The 17505-nt window shown below is 41.0% G+C and overlaps 1 protein-coding gene across 1 annotated transcript in view; it reads left to right on the forward strand.

The window, feature by feature from the left end:
• COL25A1 (collagen type XXV alpha 1 chain) overlaps positions 1 to 17256 on the forward strand; it is a 192591-nt gene extending 175335 nt beyond the window's left edge. The window contains exons 33-35 of the mRNA XM_075066209.1: positions 8958 to 9044; positions 12038 to 12076; positions 14447 to 17256. Coding sequence (XP_074922310.1) covers positions 8958 to 9044; positions 12038 to 12076; positions 14447 to 14482 — 162 coding nt within the window. The 3' untranslated portion in view covers positions 14483 to 17256. The remainder of the gene's footprint in view (positions 1 to 8957; positions 9045 to 12037; positions 12077 to 14446) is intronic.
• Positions 17257 to 17505: the final 249 nt, after the last annotated feature.

Below are 17505 nucleotides of genomic sequence, written 5' to 3' on the forward strand. Positions count from 1 at the left end.
TTAATTTGGTAATGCCCAGTTCTGGATGATGAGATGTTGCAGGATGTCCGTTAGGCTCATGTTGTTGTCAGGTACTTCCTCCAGATTGGATCTGAGCGTCACTGCAACCCTTTTGAAGAGATCTTGGAATTTCGAAAAGTCGTCTGATGGAGGGAGGAGAAGGAAGTAAAGCTTCCTCAGGTATTGGATCAGTGATACGTCAATTAATACTGGATCAGGACCTGCAGGTAATTGATCCTGAGATAGGAGGGTTGCCGCCACGGTGAGTGATTAGGATTTGGACGTTTCGCGTCTAGGTTCTGAGTAGGATAGCGGACGTGCTGCTGAGGGAAAGATGGCCACGGAGGACCCAATACTGCATGGTGATGGAAAAGGCATAGTGGTGCCATCCAGGCGGTTTACACACCAAGAGGCGGGATCTTGAGGTGGTTCTGGACAATTGTGCCTGTGCGCGGGTGACAGGACTCTGAGGGTAGAATTCAGATGACTGCGAACATCATCGTGTAGTTCAGGACTGCGCCTCACTGAGGAAGGTCTGCTCGACCCTGAATCATTAGTTCATGAGAAGCCATCCCCAAGAAAGGGCGATTGTAGTGTAGGTGACATAGGCGAGGTCACTTGGGGGGTAAACTGCCAGTTCTGGGCAGCCGGAGCGAAGGCTGAGTATAAATCCTGTGGAGAAGAACCCGGCGGTCGACACTGGAGTTCTTTCTTGCGCGTGCCAGGGTGCCGTGTAATGCCGTGCCACAGGCGTGCCGTGCGCTATTAATAGGCAGGCTGCGGTGTCTCAGCGGGTGCCTGAGTTGTCGGTGCCGCATTCATCGTGGGCCGATAGGTGCCATAATTGAGGCAGGCAACTGAAAGCCTGTCGCCTAGGCACCGGAGCCTTGCCTGCCCCGAACGCACAGGCGGGTTAGCGCGGTACCGAGGAGCCTGGCTGGTAAAAGTACTCAGGCAGGGAAGCACCTGGTAAGGAGACTGTGGATCTGACAGGAGAAGAGTTTGTCTGTAAAGTTTGTTAGATTTTGATGTTGCTCCCGTTTAGCTGCTTCTTCAGTTTCTTTGAAGGGTTAGAGCTGTGTCTGAGAGCGGAGCAGAGTCCGCGGCCAGGTCTGAGGCGAGACTGCAGGATCTTTGTAATGCAAATAAGTTTGAGCTTTAACTCTCTATCCTTCCTCGCTCTGAACTTAATTAGTGCCAGTGAGTTACATTTTGGGGAATATGAGTCTCCCCCAAGCATTTTTATACAGCTGTGAGTGTCTCAGAGAGAGGGAATTAGGGAAACGTCCTTTACAGGAAGACAGCGCTTAAGCCTGTGGAGCAGGCATATTTGAAGCAGCTGACAGAGAACAGGAAAAAAAAATTTTTTTTGGAATAGTAGAAGAAAGGTAGAGTAACACTAGTAGCAAACTAACTAACAGGAAAAAACTGTCTAACTAACAGGTTTTTAAGATGGGAAAATAGAATCTTAAGAAGTCTGCGTGAGCTCCGTCTCAAAGCCGGGGGCGTTTTAGAGAAGGAACTGAGGGTACCGGCGCCCATGCTCATGTAGTGACATACTCAGAGTTGAGTGACAAGGTTCTAAGCATGCTGTCCCTACGAGTACTGCTTCAAAAAATCTCGATCAAAGGCCAGGGGGCACCGACACTAGAGTGTGAGCACCCACGAGGACAGTCTCTCGTAAGAACACACAACTGTTCCCGGTGTGATTCAAGTGGAGTCACAGGCAGAATGACTATGTCCCAACATGTTCCTTTACTGAATGAAACCCCTTGCTCCATTCGGTCCAGTAGAGTCTGGGCCAAATTTGCCCTCAGTTACCCCCATGCAAACCCACTGAAGTCAAGGAATGGCACGGATACCACTCAGAAGCAGAATTTGGCCCTTCATTTCAAACCCTGCTAAAATGACTTCAGAAGATCCAAACTGCTTGATGCTGATGCTATAAAATTCTCGAGTGATCCCTATCTGTCTTAATTAGAAACAAATGATTTCCAAATCTCACTCCACTGCAGGTAAAAACTTCAGTTGGTTTAATCATTATTCATTCCTTTTAGCAGTGTGACTGATGTGCACCGAGTTGCTTTTTAAAAAAGCAAATGATTAAGATTCTGAAAGAGAGGTGGACAGCAAGATTTCACAGCTTTTCGATAATCCATAAAAATGAGACACGGAAAAAGAATCTTCTTTTTCCATACAGGCCTACCTCGAAAGGGTGACTCCGCTCAAGAGTATTGGATAGATTTGGAGAGTCAATTTTATAATTGATTTCCACCAGTTGATCACAATAGGAGCTAACATGAGATTTACAGAGACGTCCTATGCTTATGTATTTCATATGAAAACATGCAAATCCTGCTCATTACTACATTTAGCAAACACCTATTCAAAAGACGAGAGGTGTACGAGATTCTATATTCCCTACTACAAACTGATTGGTGCGCATCTTACACCAGTGATATATCACCTAAGAATCGGAATAATACTCTCGGTGTCGTAAGAGTGAACTATTTTTTACGTCTTTCTCCCTAATACGAGAGAATTGACAATCATCTCTCAAAGGCGAGGCGCTCATATCAGTCTCGTGGCTGTGATGAAGAGCGCTTCTCACAATTTGTAAGGAAAACCGCGTAAACAATATAGAGCATGTGAGGTGTCATACCTCCTCAGTAGTAAGAAGATTGCCAAAACAATGAGATTCAGTGAATAAAGAACCGAACATCCCTCTTGAAAGGCGCAGCACAGTGTTTAGGCTGCGGGTTACAGTAAATGGACTTTCAACCAGTTTCACACCAACACAAGATTAAATCCACTTAGAAAGTACAAAAACTTGATAATTTAAGAAAGAAACTTGTCTTTACTGTTAATTCTTTACAATAGTGGAAAACACATAAATACATGAATACTACAGTATACTGTTACCATTCAAATATAAACCAGAGTTTTCCTCACAGACAGATATACTGTTATTTATGCGCATCATGACTGAAAACAGATTCCTCATCTATCTTTCCTGTGTGCTCAAAAGCGTTCTTCATCAAACCTCGCTTTATTACAAAGGGTAGATCGCATCTTTGTGCTCGCGTGGGGGTGGATTTTTCACCTACTGAGCACCGTAGCTTACGTTCGACCACATTTAAAGTAAACCAGGCACTGTCATTTTAACCACTGAGTCCTATTAATTCTTCATCAATGTGGTGAGGATGGCGAAAAAATAGTGTGGTGGTGGGGGGGATAGTTGCTGTTCCGTAACTTGCCACTCCCCCACTTCCTGATTTCAGGCAGGGATTTCAAGGATTCCCCAGAAGGTTTCAGGAGCGAATCGGGTGAATGCCCCATCATCGACTACTGCGTTCAACACTGCAATGGATTGCTGGGAGGCACAGCTCCTGCAGCAACCCAGGCTTTCAAGGAGTCCCTCTATAGTCCGACTCTGGAGCTCTTTCACCCAATGGAAGATCAGGCATCGGGTTGAGAGAGGAGCAGCAACAGAATGACAATAGATAAGCTGTTAGTAATCTTGTTGCTGTGCGCTCCGCCAGTGATTAAAGATGAAACACATCCACCGAGAATTGGACCTGCTCCCCTAGCCTACTCTCCCTCCTGTTTGCTCTTCAGACCTGTGCAAAGCCCAAAACCGTGGAGGATTGGCCTATGGGATAGGAAAGGACACGAGCTCCTCCCTCTCCTTGGTCAGAGATTCCTCTGCAGCCCACCAGGATGGAGCATTAGGCTTCTGAGACTGCAGTATCCATGAGGTTCTGGACTTCCCCCCACCCCCTAATATCAATTGGTGAAGGTGTGCTAAGTACTTTGTGAAATCGAGCCTGAACCTCGGGTTCAGAAAAAAATTATCTCTGTCCTTTTTTTATCTGGTTAATAGTAATACATTTAAAAATGATGGGTTTAAAAAAGAAAAAAAGGTAAACTACTCCATCTGTATTTAGTGAGGTTATTTAATAAACCCATTTTAATGACCCAAAATAGCACGTGATTTAAAGAAGTTTGGGCAGGACTTTTTGGGATTCATTTTTTGATTTAATAGCATTTAAAACAACAGAAAACTCAATCAAACAACAAAACAAACAATTTCAAACCACTTTTAAAAAAACCTATTCTCAAAAAGCTCCTCCTGGGAGTATAAACTTGTATGTCAATTACAGCTTGTTGAACAATATGTTTTACAGCCAAGTTATGCAGAAATTATGTGCAAAACACTTGAGTCTCTTTACACTGTAGCAGAGCTACTAATTTCTCCTGCAGGGCTCACCAGTCTATGATTTAATCCAGAACCAAAAGGCTTGCAGATTTATGTGGCTGCCCAACATTATTTTGAAAAGGATCACACAGTGTGAAAGAGGGATGTCATTGGTCACTAAATGAATGTCATGTTGTTTATGCTACAAATTTTTCCCAGTGTACATGAATTTCAGATTTTGGTGTAGAATTTAATAATGGGTTGAACCTCTGTGACATCAGCCTAGCAGTCAATTCATGTCCAGCAATACTTAAAAGTGAAAAAATCATTGGTAAATTGGCACATAGCTGAATTGAATCAGATGGCAGCTCTGCTAATTTACACTAGCTAAGGAACCCGGCTAGCTCTATGACTTTTTTTTTTCTTACTTATTACAGTCTGAGAAATAATTACAATGAATGATTTTCAGTTTAACTTAGCCCTTACGGAAAAATGTATTGGATAAAATAGTCTCTTTTGTTCTGATCTTGGAACAATAACAAGCGTAGATTGTAATTTCCTCATATCATTTTCCAAAACGTATTTTTTGGGCAGGAGTTAAATTTCTTTAACTCTATTGATCGATTATGCATGAACCATTCTCTCCAAGTTTTGGCTGTTTGCTCCAAACACTGTGTGCTAATCAGGGGTGGCTGGGCAGATAATCACGGATATTGTTTTCCCCTGCCAGCAACAGCAGATAGTGAGGGCAGGAGGGTCCATTTCTGACTAGGAGAAGTAAATCGTAGGTGTTGCACAAGTCTAAGATGTTTCTAGTACATTATTTCCAAGATGTATACCACCTTCGCTATTCCTTGAACACAAGTAGGCAAAAACTGCAAAAAACTCAGCTTGCGACACACTGCTTTCACCAAAAGCATTGTCTCAGGCCTCTCTCTCTCTTGGACAGTCACTGCTTATAAATTGTTCCCCTTCCTCTACCTCAAACCCCTGGGCTTCTTGGGAAAATCCCGTTATCTAGGGATCGACGATGGTATACTCAAGGTGGCCGGCCCATCCCTGCTGCTAAATTTTCTAGCAACACACAAAGGAACGCTAACAACAAAGTTCCGAGCAGAAAGAAAGAGCACTTAACCTACACCAAATTCCTCTCAAGAAACGTCCTGGGGTGCGAGTTACTGTACAGCATCCATTCTAGTTATGGAGAGTTTGGAATCCTCCTGAATGCTTCGATACCTCAAATGACTCACAACAGGCAGATATTAGCACTTGTTGCCTAACAGATTGGTGGTCTGTGCCCTGACTCTGTAAAGATACACAGGCCAGCTTCTGGAGCGATACTCATCATGCATGTCAAGTATTTATAGTTCTGTGTCTGCCAATACTTGCGCACGTGACTCTCGAGTTCGAGTGTGTTGTGAAAACACGCATGCAGTGAAACTGGATTCACGGAATAATGACCATGGAGACGTGAACATACCAAAACGTGTTATGCGGTATAGTGAAAGTGAAGCCATTTAAAAACTCAAGCTAGATTCTTTGCAGTCATTTTGCAGTTTCTTTCTTTAGGATGATCTATCTGCTCTCCAGCACAAGTGGCTTGCTCTGTGTAGGGCTTGATTACAGGGCGCAAGGTCATAGCCTTCTTGCAGGCCCTCATTGAAGGGAGCAGCCCCTCTACTCCTGTCGGTCATAGAAAGACTGCACTTGTTGTAAGCCCCTGTGTAGTAGCACAAGAAGTCTCTTGCAAACTCTCCCTGTGGACCGCAGGAAGTCAATCTGGCCCTCAATATGAATGCTTTTCACTAGTGTTGGATTATTTGCTATATCACTCAGCTTTGGGTTGTGAAAATGAGGCTAATTAATTTCTGTTATATGGTTTTCAGTGCACTAGGAGAAATATTGCATTGTTTTGCTTACAAAAACTATAGGGTAAGAGCGTTCGATCATAAACAGTAACCAAATGCAAATAATTAAAGATAATTCTCTTAACTGGTAAAGTTTGTAATTTTTGTAAACACATCCCATAGCACACGTTATAAGAACCGATCCCACTCGGTATCAATTTGTGCTAGAATCCATTGGAGCTACCACTGATTTATAACCAGCTGAGTCTTGAGACAGCAGGCTCCCACACAAAAAAAATACTACCCCAAGGACGATGCATTGAGAGTCACAGACTGACAAGGACTTTCATCAAGCAGCCCTGCGTGGGTTACAGAAAAAGAGCTGATCTAGGGTGGAGTAGGACAAACTCTTCCGGCTCCTATCTTGGGCAAGTGTATTACTGGTCTGCATGGAGGCTTTGTTCTCCTTCTGACCGTGACTTTGTTCTAACAGAATACATTGTGACCTGCCTTTTGGCACACAGAAAAGAGAAGATCAGGTTTAGATGGACAAATGATAGGGTTTGGCGACAGCAAAATGGACTGGCTGAGGAATCAAACGAACAGATAACAGCACTAGAGGTCACCTTTTCTCCCTTTCGCCTAGATCACCTCTTTTCTGCCTCGAGCGACCAGGAAAGCCCTAGAAAAAAGATGAGACAAAGATATCTATTTGACTTCCCTATTCAATGTAGGTTAGCGTTTATAAAATTACTGCTGGAACACTTATACAGAAAAAGAATACTGCGCGCTGCATTGTCAGAAACATGGCTCATATTCAGCGAAGGTCAGTTTCCAGCAAATTGGAAGTAAAAAGTGATTCAAGTGACTTCCTAATGTTGTACAGACTAAATGAACATGACTGGGCTGCTGAAGGGGACTGCTTGATTTGGGGCCTTCGACAGTACGGGAAGGTGGGAATGGGATAAATGAGTGGGGGAAGGTGGAATGGGTTCACAACAGCGGTCATGCCTGCATATGCCATAAGAATCCTAAATCGTGAAAACCGGAAAGTGGCCGTATGTCATGTGTGAGAGTGCAGGATTCTTTTTTTTTTTTTTATAAGGGATGAAAGTTACTGTAACCAAATGTGTGGAGGCTCCTTGTTCTACTCCGTAGTGGAGCGGCATAGTTTTAGAGGTCTGATCCTGCAAAGCTCTTCTTACCAGGTGTAGTGTGTTACTACTTGTGATAGTCTTGATAGCAGGTCAATGGGGACTCTTTAGGATTAGTAAGCACAGTGCCTTGTGGGCTTTTCAGGGTTGGGCTGTACTTTCTCAAATACCATTGTTCAGTCGTGCCTCTCAACCTTCTTCTTCTTTCATTATGCAAACACAACCCTAATACAATGTTGTAGTATTTCTCTGCATGTCGCATGCACAGAAAAATGGGAAATAAATGTGCTGACACCCAGTGAAGGAGTCAAATTTAGCCTACCATTATGAGTAAACCTGGTCATAAAGATGTACTTACATCAAGCCAGGCTTCGCCGATCTTGCCCTGTCAAGAACCATAAAACTATGTTTAGCATCCCTAAGCCTCATCATGACGATTGTGGATGTCCTTGTTTGCTGTAATCAACCTGTTGAAGGCTGTGCTTGATATGCAAAGCACCTCCTTCTGCTAACAGGAGAGCACATAGTATTCTTTGTACAGCGCACACACATTTCAGCGTTCCTCACAAATAGCGAGTTGCCACATTAGCTTGAAGGGGCTTCTTGTCAGTTGTTTTACATTTCCCGGTTCCTTATATTATATTAAAGTTGGTTGTAGATTTTGCATCAGCCCTTTATTTGCACTATATCTCCAGGAAGTAACTTAACAATAATGCATCACTAGGATTTCAGCCAGTGGTCAAAGTCACAAAAAGAGGGCAGGAAAGTGGAAAAGAGATGTTTACTTATGTAATATCCCGCCAGCAGAATAGAGCATTTCACTGCAAACTTAAATATCATCAGTAAGTGACTAAGGAGTCCAGCTTTGGGAACTTAATGGATTCCTGTGAAGCTGATTGAGAAGATGCTCTCTGAATTAGATGTGCGAACCGGAAGAGTTTAATGTACACAGATGGAACTGAATGCCGCAGCTACTCATTGGCCCTTCTCCTGCTCCAGCCCTAAAGGCTTTTTGCAGGCAGTCAGAAAGAGAATGCTTCGCTCTTGGACTGACTTGTGTAGCGGCTTGTTTGGAATTGTGTTCATTAGCTGTGTGTAAGTGACATTGAGGGATGAGCACACACTTGGGTAGGCTCTGAATGGATGGCCAGTCGTCTGATGAATCTCTACTCTCTTTCTGTGTGTCCGCTACGAGTACTGCTACAAAAAATCTCCGATCAAAGGCGCAGGGGCGCACCGACACCTAGAGTGGAGCACCCACAGGGACACTCATCTCGAAGAACGTCAGTTACTGCACAAGGTGAGTAACCTCCTCTTCCCACTGTTTTCTGCCAGTGGGGGAGTGGGAGGGGGAATGAGATTGATCTGTTTAGTTGTTCCAAAGTCACCTCTGACTAGAAATTCCTCTTCCTATGTTGCTCCCAAAGAAAGGGACACATTCCGCTTGCCATTTTTGACCTTGCCCACAGTTTGAATCAGGACATCAGCCTATAATTTCAAACCCTACTTTAGGATTCAAATAATTCATAATACTGGCATTAATACAAAAGCTCAATAATACCAACTGATGCAGTTCTTGCTTATGATCGTATTATTTATTTTTCCACATAATGCACCATCCAAACCAGAACACAGTGGTAAGTGTCCTTTCAGCCCTCCACTGGCAAAAAAAACATCTTTTAAACCAATCTTTTTCATTTATATTTTTTTACCCAAAAGAATGAAACATTTGTTTTATCCAAACCATTGTGTCCACAGGGGGAAAAGGGAAAGAAAGGCAAAAAGGGGCCTAAAGGGGAGAAAGGAGAACAGGGTGCCCCTGGATTAGATGCACCTTGCCCATTGGTATGTCTCACTCGTGTATTGGAAATCGCTCCTCCTGCTGTTGATTATAACGAGATAAAGCGAGAGGAGAGGAACAAGCCACAGCTATAGTGTAACCTGGTGTCATTCAAAGGGTTTCCTCTCCTAGTCTGCAAATTCCAGCATAACTATTTTTGGTCCTCTTAATTGGGTTTAAATTACTAGTTTGGAGATCTTAAAAATGAATGTCACTTACGGAATATTTTTCATGGAATGCGCTGCACACGCATTCTGCCAGCTTGTACTTAACCTGTAAGTGTTCCGTACAGATTGGAAACCTGTTGTGCTAAGTAGTTCTTTCTTGACTGGAGGGCCATTTAAACACTAAAGTCTTAGATGTGAGACTGCACCTGGGTCATTTCCACATGGGTTTTAATCACTGCTGCTGTAAGCTTGCTCCTCTTGGTCTCTCTCTCTCTTTTTTTTTTTTTTTTGGCTCCAGCTGAATCAAATACCAAAGACACTTCTTTGTCAGTAACGTTGCAAGTTAATCTTTACAAACAGGGATTCCGTGGAATTAAGGGGGAAAAAGGGGAGCCAGGCCAGCCAGGCCTGGATGGGCTGGATGCCCCTTGCCAATTGGTACAGTATTTCTCTTTCCTACCAACCCTGCATGTGATTCCTTTGTATATAGTCAGTCATTCTCAGTGTAAAGTGGTGTTTTTCTGAGCGGACTTTACGTTATCCACCTAATACATGCATGTGCATGAACAAATCAGCTGCTTCAGCAATCATAACCGTATCGAGAAGACACATTCTGTCAACGTCTGGAACCTAACACCCAGCGTTTTGCTCCCACATCACATGGTAGTTTGAGTGTGTTCTTCCAACATAATTTTTCCCTCGGCACTGTTTGTTTTTTTCCCCCAACAAATGCCTTTTGCCTTACTCACTAAGAATGAAATACACCTCTTTTCGGAGAGCCACCACAAGGGCCATATGTTATTTAAGTCCCACAGCATAAGTGGTGTGGGGACCTCATGCTGGACCTCTGCATAGGAGTTAGTTTCACCCTAACCTGCACCTGAAATGATTCTGCACACTTGATGCCAGCTGAAATCAATGGGAGTTTTGAGTGCATCTTTTTTCAGGACTGAGCCAAGATTTTATTTATGCAGAGAATGAGATAAATATCAATCTGTCAAAGTTAAATCATAGAGCTTTGCAATAAGCGAAGATATGAGTAAGATCTGCAGGATGAGGCCCTATGAACAATGTTTTTGGGATTGGGCCCATAGATCAGAATAGTAGTTAAATTTGAAACGCAAAACTTAGTTGAGCTTTGTAAGAAGATAATGGTCTGCAGCCCAAACCCTCACTGTCTTCGTTATTTAACGTTTTCAGTTTAATGGTCTTTCCTTTGGAACTTACTTCCCTGCAATACACACAATACTCCCCCACTCTGTGTTAGCATGAATTCAAGTTCCCCCCTATACTAAAATTCTACTTGTTGACCCTCTCCCTTGTACCAACCTGGCAACACAGTTTTTTTTTTTAAAGCTAAGTACGTTTTATTTTTTCCAATTAAAATTGAACAGTACATACACATTTCCAAAAGACTCAAGATATAGGTGTTTTTAATTGTTGGCAGTTAAATTTGGTCTGCATGTTCTGATATTGTTTGTTAGCTAAGCACGATTATCTAAAGATGAATGTTAAAATTAAGTAGGTTTTTATATCAAGTACAAAGTTTCTAATCTAAATTGTCAGTGGAATTTTAATCTGAAGTACATAGTCTGTTATATTTTGTTTGCTTCTGATTAATGATAACCATATCTCATATTTTGTTGGGGGGTAATCAAGCATGCCTTCATAATTAAAAAATGTGTTTGTCTTTGTAGTATCATTTATATCTAGAGAACCCTTACACCATTGCTGTGAAAAATGTTCTTCTGTTGGTGGGATAGATAGACAGTTATCAGAATAAGTTTTTAAACAAACAGTACTGTTTCATGTTCTAGAAAGCAGGTAGTTTTTGCCAGAAAAATAAATAAATAAATAAATAAAGCCACCCCACACACAACACACAAACACTGTTTCTCAGAATTGTTAGCAGATAAGAAATTCAAGTATAAAGTAATATTCCCTTTAACCTAATAAACGTTTGGGGCTTGATTCTCCTCTCATTTATAGTTCAGTTCTGTGAGGTGCTGAATTCCCTTGACTCACATTACAGGCTCAGTCCTCCACACCAGTGTAAATCAGGAATAACTTCATTATAACCTGTGTATTTAAGATCAGAATCTGTCCCATGCACTAAATTGGGGACACAGAGGTTTTAAGCAAGGACAGAATACAGTGCTGAGAGTATATCTAAGTGCTTATAACTAGCACAGTCCAAGTTACAAATAGCTTGACAGCCATATGTTATCCATGCTACAGAATAGTCAGCTTCTACCTTAGTGCCCTGCTCTCATGGCAACTTTCCCCACTGATTTCAATATGAGTAGGTTCAGTCCTTTAGTTTTCATTGTATAAAGGGAAGAATTATGGTATGAAAATATTCCCATATGCAGTTTGGATATCAATAGTCTATCAATGGGTTCACTTTGTACCAGGACCACAAAACCAGTAAGCGATACACTATTGCTGATCTGTGGCTAAATGTCCGTGGCTTATGAATAATAGATACACTTTAGATTAACATATAGTCTGCTGGCAATGAATCCAGCTCACCTGATTTGACCCCTGATAATGTTGCTATGACAGCAAAAATATTGCAGTTATGATTTAAAGTTCTTACCGTGATTAGGCACACTGTAGTTTGGGATTTGAATTTTTGGAGGGGCAGGATTCTATGTATTTACAATGTGAGCGCACTAAGCCTATATTGGATGTTGGAATTTTCCTCATCTTAAGTGACGAAATTATTAGTTAGGAAGTGGGAGTTATTCATTAGCTAAGAAGGCATGGTTGTTTCATCAGATATACTGTCAGGCTCATCTATGCACTTTTTATCTTTCTCCTTGGAACAGGGGCCGGATGGATTACCAATGCCTGGCTGCTGGCAAAAGGTAAGACATGCCAAATTATTTCTACACAGAGGCACCATCCCTTTTCTTTGGCGTAAGAGAACCCTTTTGACCTCACACACTCTGATTTCAATAAGAATAGTTTACAGATTTTGGAATACACAGCAGTCCAAGTTATAACCTCTTCTCAAATATTATTTGCATGATGAATTTTTAATAAGTAGGGGTTATAACAGCAACTGACTTATGCAGTATTTGAAAACAATTGGCACCTGAGTTGCTAGGAAGTCAAAGACCATCATTCTTCTTCACAGGGAGAGCTGCATCTCCTTCAGCCCCTGCACAGGAGCTGGGGGATAGTATCAGACTTGCCCATCAGTGGTGTGGCAAAGTCTTACCAAAATGTTCATGCTGACCTATCAAGCTTTGAGTCTTCTGGGTTATCCAAAGGGACAATGCATCTTGCTTCCTATTTGCCTCTTTCCCAACCCCCAAAGTCTGTTGTTGCATTTTATTACTGCTTGCTGCTGCTTTTCAGCATTGCTAAGTAATAACCTTGTTACTTTGGTAAAGATTTCTGCTGTTGGATGGGTAGAACTCGGAAAATGCTAGATTTAAAAGCCTCAGCATTCGAAGCAAATGTATCAGTGAACAGATATTTATTCCTCTTTGAATACTGATGCATGAATTCACTTGAAAGAATAAACCATGTGTGAAATCCATGTTGGGTATGGAAAAACTCTCATTGACTTCAGGGAAGCCAGGATTTCACCCCACACATTTTTCAAAAGCTGATTCTGGATAGTTATGGTCACATAATAGAGTCTGGCTAATAACGAAAACAACTGAATATTTTATTTGAAAGACACTAGTTAGCAGGTGGAGCTGTGGGTCGGGAGGTGAGTGTAGCCCTCATGCCAGGAAGTAGGTATGTTGCCAGTAGCAGGTGTGCTGACTGGCAACAAATTACAGGTATAAAGTTATCCAGCTAAGAGGAGCCATACACACCACACGCTGGGCAGCAGCGTACTGTGGCAGCTTGCACTGAGTTGTCCTGCCTTATAGAGTGGAACATCATATATCGTCAACAGTGAGCTACTCTATCCTTTCCCAACCTGAAACCAGCTACTGCAGGGCAGGGTTAGCCCTATGTGCCAAGCCTAAACAATGTATAGGTTAGACTGAAAATAAAAATTCTACTTCTAAGCTGGGAAAACATGTGTGGCAGTGTAGCTGTATTTGTAGAGAAAGTCAATACACCTGCAGTTTCCCTTTAACTGGTGCCACCCTTGACAATTTAGAGGCACTCTTTAAACTGTGGCTCTCAAAACAGGCAACGCAATTCAGGGGCTGCTGTAGTACTTGAAGCTCTTTGTTACTCGTATCTGAAGGTGACCAGATCTAAAATTGATGGTGGAGTCTACACAGCTACCCAGCTTGTTGCTAGAGGTAAACAGGAGTCACTATTTGCTTCCCAGGATAGCAAGCATTGTTTTTCTTCTCAAAAGAGGTCAGTATCAGCCTATAATTCTTTAGGTAACTGACAACTGAAGTATGTATGCACATTAAATCAGTGATTCTTAGGTTCCCAGAAAGTTATTCAGAGGCACTGGTTAGAAAGTTAGATATTTGTGACCGCATCGCTGAACAATAGTTAAAAAAAACCATAAGTATTATAGGCATTTTGGAAGCACATTTGTGGCTAAGAGGATAAAAGATGTTTGGGGTTCTGCCGTATCTTTATATACTTGGAATAGAAGTTTGGCTACTAGATTACTAACCTGGACAATTTATCTCTTTTTGTCTCTTTGCAGTGATGAATCTAACCTTAGAAGCATGAAGTTGTGTATAATGCTCCACCTTTTTGTATTTATAGTTAAAAACAGAAATTTTATTTTACAAGTCTGAGATATGTTTACATGTAGCTGCTTCTACTTGTTGCAGTAGTCCATGTGTACATTTTCTTCACTTACATCTGCAGTTAGGCAATATATATAACCACAGGAGAAATCTGCAAAAATAAAGATTAGTCTCTCTATAGAGATATCTATACAGAGATAAATCATGGAGATTTAGTTTTTTCTGCAAGCTCTCTTATTTTTGGCTTGTGGACCTGCATGGACAATGATTGCCATGAACTAGTTTACATGAAATTGTGACCAAATATGAGCTAAATGCTATGAAATGTACTGTACCAACTACCACTGAAATTTGCTGACTTTGCTTCCATGTTCATCTTAAACACTATCACTGATTCATGCCATCATCCCTGCTTGTACAGACTAAAAAAAAAAAAAAAAGCATGAATTGTGTGCCAAACCTGCTTGTTGTGTGATCACTCCACATGCTAAATGGCTGCTCACTGTGACCCTTGATCCAAACTTCTGAATTATTTCCTTTTGTTATCTCAAGGGAGTCACCCCGTGGCTTATTGCCAAAAAGAGATAAAGCAGAGGAGATTAGAAAAAGGTCTTGAATTTTTGGGGAACACAGTTCCAACTGCAGGTGGACGGCTTCCAGTTGTGTGGGTCATGTGACCCCTTCCCTTGGTCAAAAGGGGTCATGCCTGTTGATCAGCATCGTTTTTTCTTGCACTGCTCACTGTCACGAAGACATTCAAGATAGATGGGTTTAGATGCCAAGTGCTGTCAACTGTTTAACCAAGAAGGAAAGAAGTTTGAAGGAGAAACAAGACTTCCTCTGTGGGCAGTTTGAAAAGGTTGCAAAGATGCCAAGTGGATCGTTTGACTGCAGGCCCCATTTGAGATTAGAAGCTTCTCAGTCTGATTCAAGGACTGACACAATATGTGCCCCACATATTGTATTTTTGGATTGCTAAAGGAAAGCATTCTTGGCAATAGGGAGTCTTAGAACACTCTCTGTGGACTAATGAAACTGATGAGATCTGTATGTACTGTAGTGTGGGTTTTGGATTATCCAATTTAAATTACACAACTCTTGTATTTTATGGGGAAAAAATGAAACAAAATTAACCATAGCTTTCAAAACTTGCAGATTAATTTCAGTAGCCTCTGTCAGGTTTGTTGTGACAAATACTTAGGCTTGAAGGAAGTACTTCACATCATGTGTTCCTCTTCTTTCAATATTATCTATTTTTAGAGTCTTTGAAGCCTTTAAATTGGAAAAAAGTTATTTCATTTTACTTTCACAAGGTGATTTATTCATGTGGTTCTTTTTCTACAATTGCAATGATTTTGCTGGACATGGTTACCCAAAGAATGTAGAAAAGGAGTGAACCCAAGTGATTATCATGATATGGTAGTCACAATACACTCTGTAAGGTGTAATTATTTTTCCATTTCTGATCAAATGACTAGTACACAAGAGAAGCAGAGACTTTTGTTTCGTTGCATTTTGATTTCTGGAAATATTGAATTGGTGCATATTTTGTAGTTTGAGCCTCCCTGAGAATTTGTTTGTTTCAGTTACAGTTTTGAGTCTTCATGTGGTGCATTTGTGGTCAGATTAAGAGATTAATTTGTATGAAACAGTTTCTGTATTTGGTAGATGCAAATTCTTTTTAGATCTATTCAAATAATTGTGCGTATTGAGATGATCACAAATTTTTAATATACATTTCTGAGAGTTCATTTTATAGGCAGACCAAAACCAGAGTTGCAGAAAAAGAGTATTTTTCCACCAGCGTGTAGGTACCCTGCCATTCCTGGAAATATGCATAATTTGCTGCTCAGTGTGTTTGTAGATCATCTGGAAGTTGGGACCTATCAGGATTTCACTCTCAAGTAGATAGTTACTACCACATTAGAATCTCAAGTCACTAGATCCCACACTGTAGGCATTTCTTTCATTCTGGATAATATTTTATTGCCATTTCAATATATCAAAACCATGCCAAGAAAATAGCTTTTCAAGGAGAGTTATTAATTTTTTTTTTACTTCTATAAAGATGACTTCTTACATAAGTCTCCATCTTAGTTTCCTACAGAGAGCCTGCTTACGGGTGCAATTGTATTTTAAAAAGCCCAGTGTTGCTTTGCTAGAAATGGATGTTTTACTCTACCTAAACAGTGCTCACTACCACCACCACCAGCTTGATCTTGCAGTGCTTGCACAGGCTTGTTATGTACTGTTGTAAGTCTGAGTGTTACAGTAATGACTTTAATGGAAGTTTCACCCATGAAGGGGATTACGGGATCAGGGCAAAACCAGCATTCCACCCTGCCACCTCCTAGTTTTATTCTGGTTTCTTGGGAAATAATTCAGGCTGTCCTCTGAACAGGAGAGAATCCTGCTGTCCATGTCCTAACATAACACATAATGGCTAAGTGCATTATCATCTTTCTCTGGCACACCAATTTTTGGGAACCACCAGAAGCAAGTTATTGGACTAGATTGTCTATTGTCCAGTGCAGTATGGTAATTCCTATCTTCTAATGAGAAAATTTGCCCAGTTAGCTAAATTACCTATATACATTAAGATAAAAGGTAATAATAGTATGGAGTCATTTGGTTTTAGTGAAAAATCAGGATACACCCATGTTCTTCCAAACATTCTATGTTTGCAGACTAAATGAGGAAGGTTACTATAGTGTTAGCATGCTGAATAGGGTAGCAAAAACTTGGAATTGCCCATGAAAGCAAGTCATTTTTAGGAGTTAGCACTGAGCTAAAGCACTAGTATATTTGTGCTGTCCCTTATCACCCCAATATATTTTTCAGTGCCTGATTTGACATCAACTTTCAAAATCCTGTTTTGTGAACAAGAAGAGCATGACCCTTAGTTCCTATACTTCTGTTGAGGCTTACAGTCACTAGTGTGAAATATCACAGTACAAATGGTTCTGTTGGTAGTACCTGATGAGTTAAACACAGGGCAAAATTCACCTCTGGTGTAAGTGTGCGATAGTCACTAACACAATGACCCACAGGATACATACTGTATATATGTAAACTTAAAAACAAAAATAAGTAACATAAATGCTTATTTTTGCTCACGCCGATAAGAATGATTCTGCTGTCTATTAATGGGTGTCTTGGGTTTTAGCTAATGTCAGGAAAGGATCATTCCACTGAAATGACAGGGTCTCATTAGTAGACATGCAGTGTGATCAATATAACCGGTCTGATTAGAACAGTAATATATACATATTAAGTGGTATTGAAAAGGTGCCTACAGCATGCAAAGTAAGGGGGGAATCTAGAAAAGGTTGATACATAGTACAGATAAAGTAGCTCAAGTTGAATATGGGAGACTTGCGACATATTTGTTTAGTTTAAAGACGATTGGGTTTGGTGCTATTATATAATTTTTTTGTTTGGCCATGCAGCTTTGGTTTGAGCCACCTGTTTTAGTATTACATTTTAGTAGCATTCCTCATTTGCTTTGTTAAATTTTGTGAATATGCAGAAACAGTGGTTCATCTACCAACCTTTTCAGCTGTAAAAATGTGTAGAGGACATGAATTTACTTAGGTTCTGTATCCCTTGCT

Source organism: Chelonoidis abingdonii, chromosome 5 (genome assembly GCF_003597395.2).
Source record: "Chelonoidis abingdonii isolate Lonesome George chromosome 5, CheloAbing_2.0, whole genome shotgun sequence".
In the NCBI taxonomy this organism is placed as follows: domain Eukaryota; kingdom Metazoa; phylum Chordata; order Testudines; family Testudinidae; genus Chelonoidis; species Chelonoidis abingdonii.